The 22,041-nt window shown below is 48.8% G+C and overlaps 1 protein-coding gene across 2 annotated transcripts in view; it reads right to left on the reverse strand.

Moving 5' to 3' along the window:
• The window catches only part of LOC137533671 (inter-alpha-trypsin inhibitor heavy chain H3-like), a 196,710-nt gene that overhangs the window by 146,509 nt on the left and 28,160 nt on the right, over positions 1 to 22,041 (reverse strand). For both annotated transcript variants that reach the window (XM_068255010.1, XM_068255011.1), the window contains one exon: positions 20,056 to 20,169. In XM_068255010.1, the coding sequence (XP_068111111.1) occupies positions 20,056 to 20,169 (114 nt within the window). The remainder of the gene's footprint in view (positions 1 to 20,055; positions 20,170 to 22,041) is intronic.

Here is a 22,041-nt window from a genome sequence, read left to right on the forward strand (position 1 = left end):
AAGCGTGGCCTTCTCCTCCTGCGCCTCCTCCTGTTCCATCACGTGTGCTGCTGCTGCTGGGTTAGCGTTACCGGTCCCTGTTTATGGAACCTCTTATCTTTATTACATTTATGACTGCATGGCGGTAAAAAGCATGCTATCCGCACGCTTCTTGTCCTCATTCAAGGCCTGGGTTGTTGTGTCTCAAAAAGCGTGGCCTTCTCCTCCTGCGCCTCCTCCTGTTCCATCACGTGTGCTGCTGCTGCTGCTGCTGCTGCTGGGTTAGCGTTACCGGTCCCTGTTTATGGAACCTCTTATCTTTATTACATTTATGACTGCATGGCGGTAAAAAGCATGCTATCCGCACGCTTCTTGTCCTCATGCAAGGCCTGGGTTGCTGTGTCTCAAAAAGCATGGCCTTCTCCTCCAGCGCCTCCTCCTGTTCCATCACGTCTGCTGCTGCTGGGTTAGCGTTGCCGCGTGGTCCCTGTTTATTGAACCTCTTATCTTTATTACATTTATGACTGCATGGCGGTACAAAGCATGCTATCCGCACGCTTCTTGTCCTTATGCAAGGCCTGGGTTGTTGTGTCTCTAAAAGCGTGGCCTTCTCCTCCTGCGCCTCCTCCTGTTCCATTACGTGTGCTGCTGCTGGTGCTGGCTGGGTTAGCGTTACCGGTCCCTTTTCCTGGAAGCATTTAAAAGACAGTTTTTCCTTTGAAACTTTACAATCAATTTTCTCAAAAACTATAAGCTCTTTTTCAAATATTTTTTTTCCTCTTGTACCCACTCCCAAGGTGCACATACCCTGCTAATTTGGGGTATGTAGCATGTAAGGAAGCTTTACAAAGCACGAAAGTTCGGGTCCCCATTGACTTCCATTATGTTCGGAGTTCGGCGCGAACACCCGAACATCGAGGTGATGTTCAGCGAACGTTCTCGAACCCGAACATCTAGGTGTTCGCCCAACACTAACTGTGTTTGCTGATTGGCAACCTGCTCAGTGAGGTGATTGACAGCTCCCGCGAGTGTCAAAATCTGGTCTCGCAGCTCATCCATTATATTGGGGCCTTGATAATATCACGCTGATACGTGAAGAGATCTAGCGTAACTAGTGCAAATCACAGTTCTAGTAAGAAAAGCTTAGTCAGAGTCAGGCCGAGGTCATTCACGAGATCAGATGACTGAAGTACAGAAGGGCTAGGCAAAATCGTAGTCAAAATAACAGGCAGGGTCATACACATAAGTCAGATGTCAGTTGTATTGGAAAGATCAAACAGTAGCAAAGTCAGGGACAGGCCGAGTCATACACAGATATCAGAAGGCAGTGTTACAAAGGGTCTAAGCAGGAACGAGGTCGAGAGGCAGGCATGGGTCGGTACACAGAAATAATATACAATATACAATATAATATTACACATGACGTAATATAATACTGACTGACTAGAGTACATATATATCATGCTGATGCACAATATATGAAATGTAGCTCTCAAAATCTCACTAGCTAAGGGCCAGGAACCAGTGAACTGATTAGTATCAAGGCCAGTGAGCAAGTGAATGCTCTGGCCTTAAAGGGAAGGTTCAGGGAGGTGTTTAAAAAAAATAAAAATACTAATTCACTTACCTGGGGCTTCCTCCAACCCGTGGCAGGCAGGATGTGCCCTCGACGCCGCTCCGGAGGCTCCCGGTCTTCTCCGGTGGCTCACCCGACCTGGCCAGTGGCCAGGCCGGCTTCCTGGTCGGGCTTCTCCTTGCGTTCCAACGTGCGTATCACGCGGTCGCGCTGACACCATCGGACATCCTACAGACTGTACTGCGCAGGCGCAGAACTACTGCACCTGCACAGTACAGCCTGGAGGATGTCCGATGACATCAGCGCGACCGCGTGAGACGCACGTTGGAGCGCACAACAGCCTGACCTGGAAGCCGGCCTGGTCAGGTCGGGTGAGCCACTGGAGAAGACCGAGAGCCTCCGGAGCAGCGTTGAGGGCACGTCCTGCCTGCCACGGGGAGGATTAGTATTTTTATTTTTTTAAACACCTCCCTGAACCTTCCCTTTAAGTACTCAGAAGACAAGCCATAAGCCCACCCCCAGAATTTGACAGCACCTCCTGCAAAGGGTGTCAACCGATGACATCACAGCTGACACCCCATCAGACACACCTCCTTAGCCTATAAGGTCCGTCCTGCCCCGCGCGCGTCTGTCTGGACGTACTGCGCATGCGCTGATTTACTGCCGCAGGGGTGGGGGTGGGGGGCGAAAAATGGGGGTGGTCATGATATTGTATGGGCGGAGCTAACAAATTGATGTAACAGAGAGGCATAAGAAAGCAGTGTTTTCCGCCATGATGTGGTGAAACGAGGATTCGCATCATGGGTGTGCAGAAACTATGATGCTATTTATACCCGCCGTAACCCCAAAGCAGCAAATATAGCCAACTATGACCATTAAGGGCTCATTCACACTATTTGCTGCACTGTCAGTTTTGACGCAACGCACATAATGTAAGATTCATATGGTAACATGAAAGTCAATAGACTTCCATGTTACCATTCACACTACAGGTGTGCGTTCCCATGCGTTACGTTGTAACGAATCTGGGAACATTTTAACGCACAACGCTTACGTTTCCCCGATGGGTACAGCTGCCGACGTCCACGCTTTAGCGCACCACAACGTGCATTCCGTGCGATCACTGTGCGTTGGCAGCGCATGCATGAAATCGCATTCGTGCATACGTTCTGTAGTGTGAATGAGCCCTTAATAATAAATGCAGCAAGTTACCCCAGACACCAGAAAATAAACGCAATGTGTGCAACATTTCAGCAGAAAATAATGCAATGTGGGCCACATTGCACCAGAAAACAAACGCAGTGGGCCACATTGCACCAGAAAATAAACGCAGTGGGCCACATTTCACCAGAAAACAAACGCAGTGGGCCACATTTCACCAGAAAACAAACGCAGCGGGCAGCATTTCACCAGAAAACAAACGCAGTGGGCCACATTTCACCAGAAAACAAACGCAGTGGGCCACATTTCACCAGAAAACAAACACAGTGGGCAGCATTTCACCAGAAAACAAACGCAGTGGGCCACATTTCACCAGAAAACAAACGCAGCGGGCCACATTTCACCAGAAAACAAACGCAGCGGGCCACATTTCACCAGAAAACAAACGCAGCGGGCCACATTTCACCAGAAAACAAATGCAGCGGGCAGCATTTCACCAGAAAACAAACGCAGAGGGTAGCATTTCACCAGCAAACAAACGCAGTGGGCCACATTTCACCAGAAAACAAACGCAGAGGGTAGCATTTCACCAGCAAACAAACGCAGTGGGACACATTTCAACAGAAAACAAACGCAGTGGGCCACATTTCAACAGAAAACAAACGCAGTGGGCCACATTTCACCAGAAAACAAACGCAGCGGGCAGCATTTCACCAGAACACAAACACAGTGGGCCACATTTCATCAGAAAAACGCAGTGGGCCACATTTCACCAGAAAACAAACACAGTGGGCAGCATGTCACAGGACATAAACACAATGTGACAAAACATTTTACCAGAAAATAACACAGTGGGCCGCATTTTACCTGAAAAAAAAAAGTAATGTACTCACCTGACAGAAGTCTTCTCTCTCGGCTGGGCTCTGGCGCGCATTTCCCCCGGACGTTCCTCCTCCAGTCTCCCGCGCTGCCGCTGACAGGCAGAGTGCAGGGCTACGGGAAGATGGCGCCTGAAGCCCTGTACTGGAGACACAAATAGTCTCCAGTACAGGGCTTCGGCAGCCATCTTGCTGTAGCTCTGGTCTGCCTCCCGGCAGACTGCGGGGCTGCGGGATATGAACTGGTGCGGCGGCGTCTAGTAGACGCTGCGGCCAGTTCATAAGCAGATTAGGCTACGCGTGCCGGGCCCGGCACGCGTGCCATAGGTTCGCCACCGCTGCCCTATACTATGTTTACATATGACAATGCTGTGTTTTGCATTGACCCTAGCCTAATTGCCGGCTTCCTAATTCTAGTGGGCTATGTGAATGGCGGCTGCTGGCTGGGTAATATATTTAAATGTCCTTATAGGCAGGCTTCAGAGGGGATGCAAACGCTTGTCCCTTTGCATCGGAGAAGGTAAATACAATGTATCACGTTTACATAAGATGGGATTTTACAAAAACAGCATAGTCAAAATGGATTACTCCATTAGGGCACAAGATGGCTTCCCTGTCCTGTATACCATCCCACTGCGTATATCCTGACATCATCCACCAATGCCACGCTGCACCACAGAGTCCAGGAGTTAGTGGGTGCTTTAGTCTAGGTCTGGGAGGAGATCCCTCAGGAGACCATCCGCCAACTCATCAGGAGCATGCCCAGGCGTTGTAGGGAGGTCATACAGGTACGTGGAGGCCACACACTACTAAGCCTTGTTTTGACTTGTTTTAAGAACATTACATCAAAGTTGGATAAGTCCACTTGAATTTTGAGTGCGACTCCCAATCCAGACCTCCATGGGTTGATACATTTGATTTTCATTGATAATTTTTGTGATTTTGTTGTCAGCACATTCAACTATGTAAAGAACAATTTAATAAGAATATTTCATTCATTCAGATCTAGGATGTCTTATTTTTGTGTTCCCTTTATTTTTTTAAGCAGTATATATATTCCTGGTCCATTGGCTGAAAAACACCCCCAAGCATTAGGTTCCCACCACCATGTTTGGCAGTGGGGATGGTGTTCTTTGGGTTGAAGGCTTCTCCTTTTTACGCCAAATGAAGGAAACATCAAACCAAACAATTCAATTTTTGTTTCATCTGACCAAAACACAGAAGACCAGAAGTCTTCTTCTTAGTCCAGATGAGGATTTGCAAAGGCCAAGCGAGCTTTTGTGTGCCTTATCTGGAGAAGTGGCGTCCTCCTTGGCCTGCATCTGTGGAAACCAGCAGTGTGCAGTGTCTGTTAGATTCTGCCTTGAGACATTGCCATCAGCAGAGCCCAGATTCACCAGGATGGCCATGGTAGTGATCCTTGCATTCTTTTTCACCGCTCTCACTATCCTCCTGGCCAGCACGGGTGTCAATTTGGCTTCCGACCACGTCCTCTGAGATTTTCCATAGTGCGGAACTGTCAGGACTCTCGGTCTGTCTGTCACTGCAGCGATGAGCTAGCAGTGGATCTGATCCAATTTGCATATGCATGGGAGTGTTCCATCACCTGCAGGCTAATTGCTCCATTAGTGGAAGCATTTAGGATCCTGAGTTCCCAGCAGGCTTTGCTGTTGCATTGAGTTGTCTAGCCAAGCTCTAGCGCAGCTGGTTCTCAGCTCCTGATCGCTGTCTTGTGTATCTAGTGTTATATCCTGAGTTCCTGGATTCCATCCCTGTATGCTTGTTCCTGTTCTGATTACCTGGACTCCATACCTGTATACCGGTTCATGTATGTCCTGAGTTCCTGGATTCCATGTCTGTATGCCTGTTAGTGGTGCTCAGCAGAGCTCGAATATTCGAGTAGCTCGAATATTCGAGCTCTTTTTCAGCTATTCGAGCTCGGTATTCGAGCTCCGAATAGCTGGAGCTATTCGAATGGGCTATCCGAGTACACTCGAATAGCCCATTCACTATTCGAGCTATTCGAGCAACCCGGCGCTATTCGAGCTCGGTACCGAGCTCGAATAGCGTCATAGCCCAGATTGATGTCCTTAGAGCCAATCAGAGGGCTCCCAGGCCCTCTGACGGCAGCCAATCACAGAGGGGGACCCTGGCCAGCCCCTACCCTATAAATAGCGGCCGCCATGTTCCGTTTCTCCGTGCTTGCCTGAGACTTGTACAGAGAGAGAGTTGCTCCTTTGTGCTTTGGCTTAGCAAGAGCTCTATTGTGGTCATTTACCTAGCGTTTTTGCTCACATACACCTCCTATACACACCTATATTGTTGTTAGTTATTTAGACATTGTATTTTAGTTAGTAGCTTGTGTGTTACATTAGAGACAGGCAGCTGCTGCAAGCTTACAGGTTTAGGCCTCAGGGGGGCCTTGCCTCTGTGGGCAGCTGTCCTCTGTTTATTTCTCTCATCTATACCAGTATTTCTGCTGTCCTTTACTAATAGTATTGTAGTTATACTGTACTAGGAGTAGGACACTCACTGACTGTCACTGTTTATAGGCTACTAGCTAGCTCCTGCGTGTGTGCACTCACTCACTGTCTGTGTGTACACACACTCTATTTCCTTCTGATTACTGATAGATTATTGTTAGTTAGTTGTACTTACTTACTACTTACTCTTACTGTACCCGTAGGGACACTCACTGTCACTGTTCATATAGGCTACTAGCTCCTGCGTGTGCGCACTGCACTCACTGTCTGAGTGTACACACACAACACACACTCTATTTCCTTCTGATCGCTGATTGATTATCGTAATTAGTTAGTTGTACTTAGTGTTACTACTTACTCTTACTGTACTAGGAGTCTAGGACACTCAGTCACTGTCCATAGGCTACTAGCTCCTGCGTGCGTGCACTCACTGTCTGAGTGTACACACACCCACACTCCATTTCCTTCTGATCGCTGATTGATTATCGTAATTAGTTAGTTGTACTTACTGTTACTACTTACTCTTACTGTACTAGGAGTCTAGGACACTCAGTCACTGTCCATAGGCTACTAGCTCCTGCGTGCGTGCACTCACTGTCTGAGTGTACACACACCACCCACACTCTATTTCCTTCTGATCGCTGATTGATTATCGTAATTAGTTGTACTTACTGTTACTACTTACTCTTACTGTACTAGGAGTCTAGGACACTCAGTCACTGTGTTCATAGGCTACTAGCTCCTGCGTGCGTGCACTCACTGTCTGAGTGTACACACACCCACACTCCATTTCCTTCTGATCGCTGATTGATTATTGTAATTAGTTAGTTCTACTTACTGTTACTACTTACTCTTACTGTACTAGGAGTCTAGGACACTCAGTCACTGTGTTCATAGGCTACTAGCTCCTGCGTGCGTGCACTCACTGTCTGAGTGTACACACACCCACACTCCATTTCCTTCTGATCGCTGATTGATTATTGTAATTAGTTAGTTCTACTTACTGTTACTACTTACTCTTACTGTACTAGGAGTCTAGGACACTCAGTCACTGTGTTCATAGGCTACTAGCTCCTGCGTGCGTGCACTCACTGTCTGAGTGTACACACACCCACACTCCATTTCCTTCTGATCGCTGATTGATTATTGTAATTAGTTAGTTCTACTTACTGTTACTACTTACTCTTACTGTACTAGGAGTCTAGGACACTCAGTCACTGTGTTCATAGGCTACTAGCTCCTGCGTGCGTGCACTCACTGTCTGAGTGTACACACACCCACACTCCATTTCCTTCTGATCGCTGATTGATTATCGTAATTAGTTAGTTGTACTTACTGTTACTACTTACTCTTACTGTACTAGGAGTCTAGGACACTCAGTCACTGTCCATAGGCTACTAGCTCCTGCGTGCGTGCACTCACTGTCTCGTAATTAGTTAGTTGTACTTACTGTTACTACTTACTCTTACTGTACTAGGAGTCTAGGACACTCAGTCACTGTGTTCATAGGCTACTAGCTCCTGCGTGCGTGCACTCACTGTCTGAGTGTACACACACCCACACTCCATTTCCTTCTGATCGCTGATTGATTATTGTAATTAGTTAGTTCTACTTACTGTTACTACTTACTCTTACTGTACTAGGAGTCTAGGACACTCAGTCACTGTGTTCATAGGCTACTAGCTCCTGCGTGCGTGCACTCACTGTCTGAGTGTACACACACCCACACTCCATTTCCTTCTGATCGCTGATTGATTATTGTAATTAGTTAGTTCTACTTACTGTTACTACTTACTCTTACTGTACTAGGAGTCTAGGACACTCAGTCACTGTGTTCATAGGCTACTAGCTCCTGCGTGCGTGCACTCACTGTCTGAGTGTACACACACAACACACACTCTATTTCCTTCGGATCGCTGATTGATTATCGTAATTAGTTAGTTGTACTTACTGTTACTACTTACTCTTACTGTACTAGGAGTCTAGGACACTCAGTCACTGTGTTCATAGGCTACTAGCTCCTGCGTGCATGCACTCACTGTCTGAGTGTACACACACTAAATTTACTTGTGATTACTACTGATTATTGTAACTGCTAGTTGTACTTCCTGACTGTTACTACTTACTTACTGTACTAGGGGACACTCACTCAGTCACCTCACCAACCAACCCACTCCATTAAAGTACCCCACTTTTCACCCGCCCTTTTAAAAAACTGTTGTCTATACGCCCAAAACATTGAAGATGTCTGGAAGTGGCAGCCAGCGCGGTTTGGGCAAGGGGAAGGGCAGCAAGGGAATCAGGAGGAGAGGGAGCAGCATTGTGGCAAGCCGCGGCCGCGGGCGCGCCACCATGCACAGTTCCGCAGCAGCAGCAGTAGCGTCAGTGGCTAACATTCCTCCCATAGCCACTGGCCGTGGACGCCTTGGGCGCCGCCCAGCAGGAGCATCTGCAACTCACGCTGCAGAGACACAGCAGCAGCAGCGTGTAGCACCTGCTCCCATTTTCCTCCAGCCGGGTCGGAAACGTCCCATTGAGGAAAAGGATGCAGACACTGTGGTGCAACTCATGACGGAGGATGAGCAGCCCGCCATCAGCTCTGCATCCGAGGCCTCCACCCTCACCACCACCACCACCACCACCACCACCACCACCCCTGTTCGCAGCAGCCGCCCAGCAGGGCCTGGGGAGGAGGCCAGTTCACCATCAGTCGCCGACCTGTCACTCAGCAGTCTTTTTACCCCAGGCACCATCAGGGTATTGTCTGCTGTTGTTGGCGATTTTGAGGAGGAGATGCTGATGGGCACTTTGGGGGAGGAGGGATTGGACAGCAAGACTGTGGCGACAGTCAAGCGTCCCATCCATGCATCAGGAGAGGAGTTTGGGGGGTCATCATCCCAGCAGGACATGTTTCAGGAGGGGCATGATGATGATGACCCGGTGACAGACAGAGACTGGGTGCCACCACCTCCAGGGGATGTCGTCCTCAGCAGCTCTGAGGAGGAGGAGGAGGATGCGCTTGTGGGCCTTGCAAGGAGGCGCATCATTGCAAGCATTGGCAGCGTCCCACAGCCTGCTGGTGTCTCAGGCTCAGCAGCAGCAGCAGCAGCATCAGCCAGTACCACCACCAGCCGCACCCAAGCCCCCCCCCCCAACCACCACAGGGAGACAGGCAGCAGCGCTTCCATGCCGTAGGGGGATGTTTCTGTCACCAATCTGGCGGTTTTTCACCATGCCCACTGTGTACAGCAAGTACGCCACTTGCAACCACTGTCAGCGGAAGTTGAGCAGAGGTGCAGACCCCTTAAAGTTCAGCACCAGCTCGCTCATCAACCACCTTGCGGCTAAACATTTCCACCAGCATGAGGAGTTCCAGAGGCTGAAGGCATCTGGTGCTGGCAGTGGCACCACACCCATCACTGCACAGCCTTCAGCAGCAGCAGCGGCAACAGCAGCCACCCGCCCTCCTGCTCCTCCAGCAGCACCAGCAGGAGTGCGGAAACGCACTGCTCCTCCCCCCTCTGCAACTCCTGCCGCCGACACTGAGGCCTGTTCTGGCAGCCAGTCCTCAGTGGCCTCCTCTGCTGTGTCTGCTGATTCCCGTGTCAGCAAAATGCCACGCCAGAGCCTTTTGAGCGAGTCCTTCCAGGGGGTGGTTAGGGCTCTGCCTCCCAGCAGCCGTCGCGTGCGGCAGCTGAACGGCTTGCTGGCACGGGCCATGTGCTCCCAACTCCTGCCGTACACGCTCGTGCAGGAGGGGAGCGACATTCGTGCGCTGCTTGCTTGCGCAGCCCCAGACTGGCAGCTCCCCAGCAGACACTTCTTTGCCCGCAAGGCCATTCCTGCACTGCACCGCTTTGTGATGGCCAATGTGGAGCGAGGGCTGGAGCACGCGGTTGGTGAAAGGGTCCACGTCACCATGGACTCCTGGAGCAGCCACTTCGGGACAGGCCGCTACCTGTCCTTCACTGTCCACTGGGTCAGCTTGGTGGAAGGGGGTGAGGATGGGAGAGCAGCAGCGGGCACAGCAGCAGCAGCAACACAGTGGGTGGTGCCACCCCGCAGGGTCAGGGGAACTGCAGCAGGTTCCTCCGATCCTCTGCCATCCTCCGGCACACCTGGCCAAACCCCCCGCCTCAGCAGCAGCGTGAAGGCCCGCCACTGCCAAGCGCTGCTGCACTTGGTCAGCCTTGGGAAGACCAAGCTGACGGCAACCCATGTGTTGGCCAAACTCCAGGAGCAGGAGAGGATTTGGCTGACCCCCAGAGGCCTCAGAGTCGGAGAGGTGGTGGCCGACAATGGGGCCAATCTGGTTGCCGCAATAGACAGGGGAAACCTGACCCACATCCCCTGTCTTGCCCACGTGCTGAACCTGGTGGTGCAGAATAGAGTTGGGCCGAACCTCCGATTTTAGGTTCGCGAACCGGGTTCGCGAACTTTCGCGGAAGGTTCGGTTCGCGTTAAAGTTAGCGAACCGCAATAGACTTCAATGGGGATGCGAACTTTGAAAAAAAAAAAAATTATGCTGGCCACAAAAGTGATGGAAAAGATGTTTCAAGGGGTCTAACACCTGGAGGGGGGCATGGCGGAGTGGGATAGATGCCAAAAGTCCCGGGAAAAATCTGGATTTGACGCAAAGCAGCGTTTTAAGGGCAGAAATCACATTGAATGCTAAATGACAGGCCTAAAGTGCTTTAAAACATCTTGCATGTGTATACATCAATCAGGTAGTGTAATTAAGGTACTGCTTCACACTGACACACCAAACTGTTCACTGAACAGAACAGGTATGCAGTGGCGGGTTCACTGAACAGGTATGCAGTGGCAGGATCAATGAACAGGTATGCAGTGGCAGGATCACTGAACAGGTACGCAGTGGCAGGATCAATGAACAGGTATGCAGTGGCAGGATCAATGAACAGGTATGCACTGGCAGGATCACTGAACAGGTATGCAGTGGCAGGATCAATGAACAGGTATGCAGTGGCAGGATCAATGAACAGGTATGCAGTGGCAGGATCAATGAACAGGTATGCACTGGCAGGATCACTGAACAGGTATGCAGTGGCAGGATCAATGAACAGGTATGCACTGGCAGGATCACTGAACAGGTATGCAGTGGCAGGATCAATGAACAGGTATGCACTGGCAGGATCACTGAACAGGTATGTAGTGGCAGGATCAATGAACAGGTATGCACTGGCAGGATCACTGAACAGGTATGCAGTGGCAGGATCAATGAACAGGTATGCAGTGGCAGGATCACTGAACAGGTATGCAGTGGCAGGATCACAGTACAGGTATGCAGTGGGCTGAGGGCTCACTGAACAGAACAGGTATGCAGCCAGGAAGAAGTTAAGCCTAACTAATCTTTCCCTATGAGAGACTGCAGCAGCTCGCCCTACTCTCACTAATGCAGGCACACGAGTGGCCATAACGGCCGCCGCTGCCTGCCTTATATAAGGGGGGGTGGGGCTCCAGGGGCTAGTGTAGCCTAATTGGCTACACTGGGCCTGCTGACTGTGATGTAGAGGGTCAAAGTTGACCCTCAGGTGCATTATGGGGCGAACCGATTTTTTGCGAACTTTTGCCGCAAAACGTTCGCGTGCGACACCCGCACGCGAACCACCTAAGTTCGCGCGAACCACGTTCGCCGGCGAACCGTTCGGCCCAACTCTAGTGCAGAAGTTCCTGCGCAACTACCAGGGGATGGGCGAACTGCTGGAAACGGCAAGGAATGTTGTGCGTCACTTCCGGCGCTCGGCTGCAGCCTGTGCGAGCCTGGAAGACGTGCAAAAGGAGCTGGATCTGCCACGCCATCGGCTGATCCTTGACGTTCCGACTCGCTGGAACTCCACCCTGGCGATGTTGGAGCGTCTGGTTGAACAGAGGCACGCTGTCAAACAGTACCTTGCCCTGGCCACTGTTTCCGCAGCTCAGAGAAGGGACAAGACCAGCAACATCCCGTCCATCGTCCCCGATGATGACTGGAGGCACATGCAGCAGGTGTGCTTTGTGCTGGCTCCCTTCCTGCAGGCCACAAACATGGTGAGCAGGGACCATGCTATGGTCTGCGAGTGGGTGCCCCTGGTTTCTCTGCTGAACAGGGCCCTCGATGCTTTGCTGGAACAGGGAGCGGCAGCCTTGGACCAGCAGGAGCGGCAACCAGCTGCGCAGTCCACCTCTGAGGGGGAGGAGGAGGAGGACTTGGTGGAGGTCCCTGACCTGGCTGCTGATGAGGGGGATCAGCACAGCGCAGCTGAGTTGGTGCGGGGGTGGAGAGAGGATGAGGCGGCAGAGGAGGAGGATGAGGACAGCACTGACGTCGATGTGCCAGCAGACGTGGCCCGCCTCTTCCCAATGGCAGCGCACATGCTGACGTGCCTGCGCAGGGACCCCAGGGTGATCCAGATGAAGCAGAGGGAGGACATCTGGATCAGCATGATGTTGGACCCACGCCTCAAGGGGAAGTTGAGCCAGTTCCTGCCGCCTGCAGGAGGAGACCCAGCGCAACAAATAAGGAGCTTGCAGCAGGCCCTTGTTGAGCGCTTGGAGGAAGCCTTCCCCCAGCCTTCCACCCCCACTGTCCAGCAGCCAGCACAGAGGCAGCAGCAGGTGCCTGCATCCAGCAGCAGCAAGCGCCCCACAGACCTGCTGTCTCTCAGCCACAAGCTCTACAGGACTGTAGAGGCTCCGGCAGCAGTGACTAGAGAGGAGATGCATGCAGCAGCATCCTCCTCCGGTCACAGCCAGCGCCTGACCCGCATGGTGGCTGACTACATGGGGTCGTACAGCGGGCTTGACAGCTATGCCCCTGTTGATCCCATGGAGTATTGGGTCAAGCGCATGGAGATCTGGAGCGAGCTGGCGCAGTACGCCCTGGAAGTGCTGTCCTGCCCCCCTTCCAGCGTGCTGTCCGAGCGCTGCTTCAGTGCAGCTGGTGGCGTGGTCACCGAGAAACGCTCACGTCTGTCTCACAAGTCTGTGGACAGACTGACGTTTCTCAAGATGAACCAGGCGTGGGTGGAAGGCGAGTTCCTGGCCCCTGTTGTCGGCGAGAGGGGGACATGAACTGGCTGCCGGAACCATCGTTAATGTGCCTTACCACCCTTTACCACCTCCTGGCTCCTGCTCACTAAGCCAGCCTGGTTCACTTTGACTATTACGTCGCCTGCAGCCACACATTTTACACCTACAGTGGGCTGCTGTGTACTGCCCTTCTGCTGTCTGTCTGTGTTTCCCACTGCCAGGGTACACAGAATTACCTTCTTCTGCTGCCACTCTGCCACCAGCTATTACGTCAAACAATAGCTATATTGGTTGCAAAACCAAAACCAAACAAACCATTAAAAAAAAAAAGGTTTAAATTTTCTGAGGTGCCCGGGTTGAAAACTGTGTTGTTCCAGTTGTGTATTGGACACAATGTGGGCTGCACGACCGCTGTCTGGGACCTCCTGTTGTGTTTATTTACAGCCCTGGTATCACCGCTAGGTACCAGGGCTATTATGTCACGCTGCCTACCTGCTGCCACACTCACACTGCTCCTCCATACCTCCTCCTGCTGCTGCTGCTGCTGTCTGTCTGTGTTTCCCACTGCCAGGGTACACAGATGATTTACCTTCTGCTGCCACTCAGCCACCAGCTATTACGTCAAACAATAGCTGCTCACATTACTCCTCCATTCCTCCTGCTGCTGTTGCTGTCTGTCTGTGTTTCCCACTGCCAGGGTACACAGAATTACCTTCTGCTGCCACTCTGCCACCAGCTATTACGTCAAACAATAGCTATATTGGTTGCAAAACCAAAACCAAACAAACCATTAAAAAAAAAAAAAAGGTTTAATTTTTCTGAGGTGCCCGGGTTGAAAACTGTGTGTTCCCAGTTGTGTATTGGACACAATGTGGGCTGCACGACCGCTGTCTGGGACCTCCTGTTGTGTTTATTTACAGCCCTGGTATCACCGCTAGGTACCAGGGCTATTATGTCACGCTGCCTACCTGCTGCCACACTCACACTACTCCTCCATACCTCCTCCTGCTGCTGCTGCTGCTGTCTGTCTGTGTTTCCCACTGCCAGGGTACACTACACAGATGATTTACCTTCTGCTGCCACTCTGCCACCAGCTATTACGTCAAACAATAGCTGCTCACATTACTCCTCCATTCCTCCTGCTGCTGTTGCTGTCTGTCTGTGTTTCCCACTGCCAGGGTACACAGAATTACCTTCTGCTGCCACTCTGCCACCAGCTATTACGTCAAACAATAGCTATATTGGTTGCAAAACCAAAACCAAACAAACCATTAAAAAAAAAAAGGTTTAAATTTTCTGAGGTGCCCGGGTTGAAAACTGTGTTGTTCCAGTTGTGTATTGGACACAATGTCTGGGACCTCCTGTTGTGTTTATTTACAGCCCTGGTATCACCGCTAGGTACCAGGGCTATTATGTCACGCTGCCTACCTGCTGCCACACTCACACTGCTCCTCCATACCTCCTCCTGCTGCTGCTGCTGCTGTCTGTCTGTGTTTCCCACTGCCAGGGTACACAGATGATTTACCTTCTGCTGCCACTCTGCCACCAGCTATTACGTCAAACAATAGCTGCTCACATTACTCCTCCATTCCTCCTGCTGCTGTTGCTGTCTGTCTGTGTTTCCCACTGCCAGGGTACACAGAATTACCTTCTGCTGCCACTCTGCCACCAGCTATTACGTCAAACAATAGCTATATTGGTTGCAAAACCAAAACCAAACAAACCATTAAAAAAAAAAAAAAGGTTTAATTTTTCTGAGGTGCCCGGGTTGAAAACTGTGTTGTCCCAGTTGTGTATTGGACACAATGTGGGCTGCACGACCGCTGTCTGGGACCTCCTGTTGTGTTTATTTACAGCCCTGGTATCACCGCTAGGTACCAGGGCTATTATGTCACGCTGCCTACCTGCTGCCACACTCACACTACTCCTCCATACCTCCTCCTGCTGCTGCTGCTGCTGTCTGTCTGTGTTTCCCACTGCCAGGGTACACTACACAGATGATTTACCTTCTGCTGCCACTCTGCCACCAGCTATTACGTCAAACAATAGCTGCTCACATTACTCCTCCATTCCTCCTGCTGCTGTTGCTGTCTGTCTGTGTTTCCCACTGCCAGGGTACACAGAATTACCTTCTGCTGCCACTCTGCCACCAGCTATTACGTCAAACAATAGCTATATTGGTTGCAAAACCAAAACCAAACAAACCATTAAAAAAAAAAAAAAAGGTTTAATTTTTCTGAGGTGCCCGGGTTGAAAACTGTGTTGTCCCAGTTGTGTATTGGACACAATGTGGGCTGCACGACCGCTGTCTGGGATCTCCTGTTGTGTTTATTTACAGCCCTGGTATCACCGCTAGGTACCAGGGCTATTATGTCACGCTGCCTACCTGCTGCCACACTCACACTACTCCTCCATACCTCCTCCTGCTGCTGCTGCTGCTGCTGTCTGTCTGTGTTTCCCACTGCCAGGGTACACTACACAGAGGATTTACCTTCTGCTGCCACTCTGCCACCAGCTATTACGTCAAACAATAGCTGCTCACATTACTCCTCCATTCCTCCTGCTGCTGTTGCTGTCTGTCTGTGTTTCCCACTGCCAGGGTACACAGAATTACCTTCTGCTGCCACTCTGCCACCAGCTATTACGTCAAACAATAGCTATATTGGTTGCAAAACCAAAACCAAACAAACCATTAAAAAAAAAAAAAAGGTTTAATTTTTCTGAGGTGCCCGGGTTGAAAACTGTGTTGTCCCAGTTGTGTATTGGACACAATGTGGGCTGCACGACCGCTGTCTGGGACCTCCTGTTGTGTTTATTTACAGCCCTGGTATCACCGCTAGGTACCAGGGCTATTATGTCACGCTGCCTACCTGCTGCCACACTCACACTACTCCTCCATACCTCCTCCTGCTGCTGCTGCTGCTGTCTGTCTGTGTTTCCCACTGCCAGGGTACACTACACAGATGATTTACCTTCTGCTGCCACTCTGCCACCAGCTATTACGTCAAACAATAGCTGCTCACATTACTCCTCCATTCCTCCTGCTGCTGTTGCTGTCTGTCTGTGTTTCCCACTGCCAGGGTACACAGAATTACCTTCTGCTGCCACTCTGCCACCAGCTATTACGTCAAACAATAGCTATATTGGTTGCAAAACCAAAACCAAACAAACCATTAAAAAAAAAAAAAAAAAAAAAGGTTTAATTTTTCTGAGGTGCCCGGGTTGAAAACTGTGTTGTCCCAGTTGTGTATTGGACACAATGTGGGCTGCACGACCGCTGTCTGGGACCTCCTGTTGTGTTTATTTACAGCCCTGGTATCACCGCTAGGTACCAGGGCTATTATGTCACGGCGAGCTGCCTGCCTCATTGACTGCCTGCTGCCACACACTCATCCTCCTCCTCCTGCTGCTGAATTTACCTCCTGCTGTCTTTGTGTTTCCACTGCCAGGGAGCACATACAATGGCGCTTCCAACATGCGTGCGCCCACCAGCTATTTGTTACGCTCAAAAATAGCTGCATTTCTTTAAAAAAAAAATTGAAAAGAGAAATACGTGAAGAAGAAGAAGACGATATTGAAAAAGAAGGAGAAAGAGAAGATGAAGATGAAGAAGAAGATGAAGAAGAAGATGAAGAAGAAGATGAAGAAGATGATGAAGAAGAAGAAGAAGATGAAGAAGAAGAAGAAGATGAAGAAGATGATGAAGAAGATGATGAAGAAGATGAAGAAGAAGAAGAAGAAGATGAAGAAGAAGAAGAAGAAGATGAAGAAGAAGAAGAAGAAGATGATGAAGAAGAAGAAGATGAAGAAGAAGAAGATGAAGAAGATGAAGATGAAGAAGAAGAAGAAGATGAAGATGAAGAAGAAGAAGAAGATGATGATGAAGAAGAAGAAGAAGATGATGAAGAAGAAGAAGAAGATGATGAAGAAGAAGAAGAAGAAGAAGAAGATGATGAAGAAGAAGAAGAAGATGATAAAGAAGAAGAAGAAGAAGAAGAAGACAATATAGAAGAAGAAGAAGAAGATATAGAAGAAGAAGATCTAGAAGAAGAAGAAGAAAGATAAAGAAGAAGAAGAACAAGTATATACAGTAACACTACTGAACAAAATTAAGGACACAACTTCTCTTTCCACATTTTTTTTTAAAGGAACATCCCCACATAATCACTTGCTGTTGTTACTTGGAAAAAAAGATGTTTCTTGCATCATTCACCCTCAAAACAAGTGTTGGAAGCTATTTAAGGCCAATTCGAATAGTCAGCTCGAATAGTGAGCTCGAATACCGACTCGAATAGTGAGCTCGAAGTCCGAGGTCGAATCGAATAGTAAAAATTATTCGACTCGAATATTCGACTGACCTCGAATAATTTACTATTCGAATTCGACCAAACTCGAATTTTAAAAAGGGGTATTTGAGCACTACTGATGCCTGTTACCTGGATTCCATGCCTGTATACCTGTTCCTGTCCTGAGTTCCTGGATTCCTTGCCTGTATGCATGTTCCTGGTTAAACCTGTATACCTGTTCCTGGCTAAACCTGCATGTTTGTTCCTTGAAAGCCTGTATATCTGTTCCTGGACTTTGTATCTATTTGCCAGCCTCTGGGTAATATTCCTGCATACTGTTCCTGAACTTGTGTTGCATACCTGTTCTTGGATTATGTTTGGAAACCCTGCCTCAAACATTGCATGTACCTTTCACTGTAAATAAACATCACTTGCATCAAATCCTGGACATCTGCATATATTTGGGTGTTACCACTGCACAGAGCACGGCCGAGCCTGACAGGAACATCTTGTATTTTTTAATAACACTTTGCACTGTCGCCACTGGAACTTGAAAACATTTAGAAATGGCTTTGTAGCCCTTTCCTGACTTGTGAGCAGCCACAATGTGCAGCTGCAGGTCCTCCTCACTGAGCTCCTTTGTCTTAGCCATGACTGTCCACAAACCAACTGCTGAGAGCTGCTGTTTTTCATCTGCTGAGTTGATTAAACCAGCTGTTCCCAATTAATCAGGGTAATCTGTAATAATTTGTGGAGGGTATGAATAATTTTGTACTGGATACTTTTTGCTCAAATGTAAATAAAAACTGAGAAATGTTTTTTTTTTTGGCCTCTTGTACATCGTCGTATTATATTTTAGGAGACACCTATGTAATTTCCAGTCGAAAAATTACTTGCTGGTTGAATTAAAATAACTTTCAGTCAAAATTTGCCAGGGGTATGAATAATTATGGGCAGCACTGTATATATAGCACTGTATATATATATGCAATTTAGCATGCAATGTGATTTCTGCCCTTAAAACGCTGCTTTGCATCAAATCCAGATTTTTTCCCGGGACTTTTGTCGTGTATCCCACTCCGCCATGCCCCCTCCAGGTGTTAGACCCCTTGAAACATCTTTTCCATCACTTTTGTGGCCAGCATAATTTTTTTTATTTTTCAAAGTTCGCCTCCCCATTGAAGTCTATTGTGGTTCGCAAACTTTTACGCGAACCGAACCTTCAGTGAAGGTTCGCGAACGGGGTTCGCGAACCGAAAATCGGAGGTTCGCGACATCTCTACTTCTCTCATGTATTTTCAAGTCCAAGCCTGCCCCCTGCTGGCTCTGCTCAGGAATCATTATAGCTGAGTCATTATAGTAAAGCCAGACTGAATGATCAGTTGGAGATTTTATCAGGTCTGATAAGAAACAAGCTGGGCAATGCAGAATGAAACAGAGAGCAGGGTAGGTGTTTTCTCTAATGTTCCCACTGATATATATGGTAAAATACATGAAGGTGCTTCATCTCTGGTTCACTTTAAATCCTGCACAATGGTCAGGTGACTGTTCAAAGAGTTCCAGACAGGAGGTGAGACCTCTGCTGGTGGACAGCGGAAGTTCCTGTAAAGTCCATAATGCTGCCACCAGCAGGAATTCAAGCAGCATGACAAGGCCAGTGTCAAAAACACCTGATCTGCTGCATGCTTGTTCAGGGGCTATGGCTAAACGTATTGGAGGCAGGGGATCAGCAGGACAGCCAGGCAATTGCTTATTGCGTATTGCTTAAAAGGAAATAAATATGGCAGGCTCCATATACCTCTCACTACAGCTGTCAATTTATCAAGTGCGGCCACCAAGATTCCACCCACCCAAAACAAGTGTGGCTACAACAAGCTTTCATTTGAGAGATTATTTTCACTTCCTGAATCCAGGGAACCACAACAGCGATAAACACTAGACTACGTTTCTAATTATTTCCTTTGTTAACCTCTTGAGGACCATGGTGGTAAACCCCCCTAGTGACCAGCCTAATTTTACCATAATTGGCCACTGCAGCTTTAAGGCCAAGCTGCAGGGCCGTATACCTCTGCACACAAGTGATTCCCCCCCCCCCCCTTTTCTCCCCACCAACAGAGCTCTCTGTTGGTGAGGTCTGATCGCCCCCCCCCCCCTGTGTTTATTTTTTTTTTTATAAATATTTGTTTGTTTGTTTTTTTTATATTTTTTTGCCATTTTCATTTTTTTTTTAATTCTAAATCCCCTCCCTCCCCCCAGCCGGCCAATCACGGTGATCGGCTGTCATAGGCTTCTGCCTATGAGAGCCGATCGCTCTCTTGTCCCCCAGGGGGACAGCCGTGTCACACGGCTGTCCCCAGTGCAGCGCTGCTGCTGATCGCAGCGCTGCACATGTAAATACACGGCGCTTTCGCCGTGTAACAGTCTCCCGAGCGGCGATTGCAGCTCGGAGACTGAAGGCGGAGCTCAGCTCCGCCCACCAAGCGGGAGATGCACGCGCACAGTGTGCGCGATCTCCCGTAAACTGCTGCCCCAGGACTTTCCGCCAATTGGCGTTAGCTGGTCCTGGGGCTGCCGCCGCGGCCACGCCTACTGGCGTGACGCGGGTGGCAAGCGGTTAAACATTTTGGGCGGAACTCTATGTTTAGTTGTATGTTGTACCTTACCTGAATCATTTTTGTACCCAACATTGAGCCACTTCTATCTATGACATAGATAACATTTTTGGGCACGCCATCTAGTTTAGGAGCAAAGAAATGAACAAAATATCCATTGACGACCTGAAAATTAAAAAAGGACAAATATTAGATGGACCACTGCAATGGATACAGACATGTGTCTCATAGAGGGAAATATAGCCTTTTAATCTTCATCATTTTATCAGTTTCTGCTGATAAATACATTGAATTATTGCCATGTATATTTTGTAATTATAGACATTAAGTGCAGTAACATACATAAGAAGGCAGACATTTTTTTTTCTACAATCCATAAGCTTCCTGCTTCTTAGTACAAGATAGAGCAAATAATGCATTGTAATGCTGGACATCCATACAGCAGGTATGGTCAACAATATCTACAGCATACCGACCACCTTCCACCATGTTGTGTTACATTTAGATCAGATCTCAACAGCGGTGCAATATAATATCCCTCTCCCTGCACTACCCCTTTGTACTGCTGCACTACAAAGCTATAGAGCCTCACTCTCATCATGCTCCTGCCCACATCCCCACCCACTTCCTAAGCTCCTCCCCTGCACTCCACCTTGCTTGGCCTTCCCCAATATCATAGCTCTATCAACAAGTCATTGAACGAGGTGGGATTCTTTTTTTAATGAATTTTTCAGGCAGACATCTGAAACTACAGGGCTACTGTTTGTTGAACACCTTTCAAGATTCACATGCTAAGCATTTAGTTTATAGTATTAACTTCTTCAGACTACCATCCTGTGAACTGAACAAAATCTTAAAAAGCACAACTTTTTATATATCACAAGGAGGCTGTTTTTTTATCTTGCTAATATACATTGATGTTTTTAAGAGTGAAATATAACAGAACATGGAAAGAGCGCATAAAGCATTTTTTATTAACGCCCATAAATGTCACTAAAATGTTTTTGAGTTATTTACGATAAGCAGATTGTGTGTTTGCATGTAGGTGCAACAGGTCCCTCCAGCTAAACAGATGAAGCTAGCAGCTATAGGCAAACAGATCCCTTCCAGCTAAACAGATGAAGCTAGCAGCTATCGGCCAACAGGTCCCTCCAGCTAAGTAGATGAAGCTAGCAGCTATAGGCCAACAGGTCCCTCCAGCTACACAGATGAAGCTAGCAGCTATAGGCCAACAGGTCCCTCCAGCTAAACAGATGAAGCTAGCAGCTATAGGCCAACAGGTCCCCCAGCTAAACAGATGAAGCTAGCAGATATATGCCAACAGGTCCCTCCAGCTAAGCAGATGAAGCTAGCAGCTATAGGCCAACAGGTCCCTCCAGCTAAACAGATGAAGCTAGCAGCTATAGGCCAACAGGTCCCTCCAGCTAAACAGATGAAGCTAGCAGATATAGGCCAACAGATCCCTCTAGCTTAACAGATAAAGCTAGCAGCTATAGGCCAACAGATCTCTCTAGCTTAACAGGTGAAGCTAGCAGTTACAGGCCAACATATCAATCTAGCTCAACAGAATAAGCTAGCAGCTATAGGCAAACAACTCCCTCCAGCTAAACAGATGAAGCTAGCAGCTATAGACAAACAGGTCCCTCCAGCTAAACAGATGAAGCTAGCAGCTATAGGTCAACAGGTCCCTCCAGCTAAACAGATGAAGCTAGCAGCTATAGGCCAACAGATCCCTCCAGCTAAACAGATGAAGCTAGCAGCTATAGGCCAACAGATCCCTCCAGCTTATCACATGAAGCTAGCAGCTATAGGCCAACAGATCCCTCCAGCTAAACAGATGAAGCTAGCAGCTATAGACCAACAGATCCCTCCAGCTAAACAGATGAAGCTAGCAGCTATAGGCCAGCAGGTGCCTCCAGCTAAACAGATGAAGCTAGCAGCTATAGGCCAACAGATCCCTCCAGGCTTCAGCTAAACAGATGAAGCTAGCAGCTATAGGCCGACAGGTCCCTCCAGCTACACAGATGAAGCTAGTAG

The sequence above is a fragment of the Hyperolius riggenbachi genome, chromosome 9 (assembly GCF_040937935.1).
Source record: "Hyperolius riggenbachi isolate aHypRig1 chromosome 9, aHypRig1.pri, whole genome shotgun sequence".
Lineage (NCBI taxonomy): Eukaryota > Metazoa > Chordata > Amphibia > Anura > Hyperoliidae > Hyperolius > Hyperolius riggenbachi.